At 44.9% G+C, this 2,510-nt stretch overlaps 1 protein-coding gene across 1 annotated transcript; it reads right to left on the bottom strand.

The window, feature by feature from the left end:
• Window positions 1–690: 690 nt before the first annotated feature.
• LOC147110467 (hemoglobin subunit alpha) lies at window positions 691–2,073 on the bottom strand. Its single transcript, XM_086000465.1, has 3 exons — window positions 1,918–2,073; window positions 1,349–1,556; window positions 691–1,058 (listed from the first exon to the last, which is right to left on the bottom strand). The coding sequence occupies exons 1-3, from the start codon at window positions 2,010–2,012 to the stop codon at window positions 933–935; spliced, it is 429 nt and encodes a 142-aa protein (XP_085856591.1). The 5' UTR covers window positions 2,013–2,073; the 3' UTR covers window positions 691–932.
• Window positions 2,074–2,510: the final 437 nt, after the last annotated feature.

The raw sequence follows: 2,510 nt of genomic DNA, 5'->3' as shown, positions 1-2,510 counted from the left end.
ACCGATGACGTCATCGGTGTGCGCAGCGTCCCGGTTGCCGTGGTAACCCGCCCGAACTCCGAAATTGAGTTGCGGCCGCCTCGCCCGTGGCAGCCGCAACCAGCGTTTTGTCAGAGGTGCCTTACTACAGTTAGCGCCGGCGCATTAAAGGCCCCGCGGCGGCCGGCCGCTTTCCCGCTGGCCGCCTGCCCGCAGCTCCCTCCCCGGACTTCTCTCCCCCCCCCCCCCCCGGAACAGATGCAAGCCCGGCACTTGTCCGAGGTGCCGGGCTCATTTTTAAGCAGATTTGCGCGGGCCGCGGCCGGGTGCAGGCAGCTCCTCCTTAACGGAAGGAGGAGGCCTGCACTTCCCCAGCCTGCCGCACCGCATCGGGTGCCGCAGCGCCGGAATTGCGGCGCGAAACGGCAGTTAGCACCCTTTTCCAGGCGCTAAGACCCTTCAGTAGCGCCAGCAGCCGTTTGGGCGCGGCGCCACTGAATTTTTGGCGCGCGCAGGGGACTTAGCGCCGGCACTAATTTCCAGCGCTAAAGCCCTGGCTAAGCCAAAACCCAATTTCTAGGCCAACGTTTCGGGTCAAACTTCTGACTGGTGGGTCAGTTTCTAAATTTATTATTATTTCTACATGTCTGGCAGTTTTTAATTCTTAAATGAAGTGTGTTTGTGTAAATGATCCACAGCAGACTACACAGCATTGATGAAAGGAAATCTTTATTTTTCCTCAGTTGCAATTTCGGTTGAAGCAGTTTAACAATTAGAAATGGAAAATTATTCAATGATGAAATATGAAAACTGGATTAAACAGTGCGAGCTACAGCAAAAACAAGTGTATTTGAGAATAACGATTTATTGCCAAGCAGTTTGAGGAAACGCGCACATGAAGTTTAAAGGATGATGATCCAGCTGCTTTCGACCGCAATTTCTTGGCTGCATTTTCAACGGTAGTGAGAGCTCAATGCTTTTGCCACTTCGTCAAGGAATTTGTCCAACGCCAAGTGGGTTTCAGGTGTGAAATCCGACAGGTGGGCGGCCAAGGTTACCAGGATACTTTGGGAAATCAGCTGCAAAGACAAAAAAAAATCAGTTGGAAGGTGTTCCCACTAATATTCACAACACATTATTTTAAATGTTAAATGAGTGCTGGTCATTTGTACTTTTACTACCACCTTAAATTATGTGTACAGGGCCAAAATATTCCCCGCTAACCAGTAAACGTGAACGTGGTTGCATTTTCAGACTGACATTTCATGTAATTTCAATAAATCGATCTAAATGTGCACAGTTACTGTTCTGATCACATCAGAGTTTGGGGAAATGGAGACGGGTAAGAATTGATTCAACAATTACTTACTGGGAAGTTGTGAGGATCCACAAGAAGAGTTGTCCCATGTAGCACAGCAAGAGGTTCCAGATGCCCAGCAATGTTGTCCAAGTGGTCAGTCACATCTGCCACAGCATTCAGTACCTTCCCACCATGGATTTTGACTCTTTTACCATTGGCCGTGAAGTCATTGAATTTAGAGAAGTAGGTCTTGGTTGACGGCGAGGTTGCAAACAACCTTCAGGAACATGGAAAGTAAAAACATTATTCTGTCTTTTTAAAAACATTATTCTATCTTCTTAAACCACCAATACACAACCCAAGCCAAACCCATTACTCGGATTTCCATATTTAAAGTTTACTCTGGAATACAAATCAACTGCTGATGAACATACGGAAGCATCAGAATCTCACCTAGCATTACATGTGGTTATTCTCTGACCACCAATCACACTGCTTTAGAAAATCTTTGATTCTATGTAGAGAATGTCATTGCACGCATATTAGTTGTCTCACTATTCCAGGGCAATCCAAATAAAATATTCTTGCCCATAGATTCTTGCTTAAAGTACTTTTAACATAATGTAAATCTAAATTACCTGGCCAAAGATTCTGCACCCCATGCTTCAGCGTTAGTTCTGACTGAGCCGGTTAAATGCTTTATGATGGTTTTGTCGGCAGCAGAGAGCGGCATGGTTGCAGGTCTTGTCACTCTTTCAGTTTTCTCAGCACATCCGAGATGTCTGTGGCTGGTTGTCTCCTGTTTTTATTGCATTTCTCGTAGACCCGCCCGTCTGTCCGCAGTCCGATTGGTTGCCGGTCTCTATTCAAATTCTGTTGGATTTATCGGAAATGTAACGATAAGAGGCAACGCCCAGTGAAAAGCCAATCATCTGTTTCACTTACAACTGTTAGCAAAGATTAGCCTGTTTGAGAAAAGCTGCCAAACTCCACCTCCCGCACATTTCACTTGAAATACACTCACAATGGTTTCGATTAGTTAGTAACATGAATACTTAATAAATATATTGTAATAGGCTAATTCAAATACAGTATGTGTAGCAAAAGGGATCTTATGAGCATTGAGTTAAAGCTGATTATGCCGAACAGTTAATTGCAATGTTTGAAGTTACACAGAGTATTAATTTTATGCAAATGATTAAAAATGTTACAGGTACCTCCTCAGAAACAT

This window comes from Somniosus microcephalus, chromosome 11 (genome assembly GCF_052327205.1).
Source record: "Somniosus microcephalus isolate GS21.2 chromosome 11, FLI_Smic_1.0, whole genome shotgun sequence".
Lineage (NCBI taxonomy): Eukaryota > Metazoa > Chordata > Chondrichthyes > Squaliformes > Somniosidae > Somniosus > Somniosus microcephalus.
The sequence above is the reverse complement of the archived record's forward strand: the minus strand, read 5'-3'. Positions and strand labels throughout refer to the sequence as shown.

Coding starts and splice junctions, on each gene's coding strand:
- LOC147110467 (XM_086000465.1), bottom strand. CDS start 2,012: ATGCCGCTCTCTGCTGCCGACAAAACCATCATAAAGCATTTAACCGGC. Junction 1,557..1,917: donor GGTGCAGAATCTTTGGCCAG/GTAATTTAGATT, acceptor ATGTTCCTGAAG/GTTGTTTGCAACCTCGCCGT. Junction 1,059..1,348: donor TGGATCCTCACAACTTCCCA/GTAAGTAATTGT, acceptor TTGTCTTTGCAG/CTGATTTCCCAAAGTATCCT.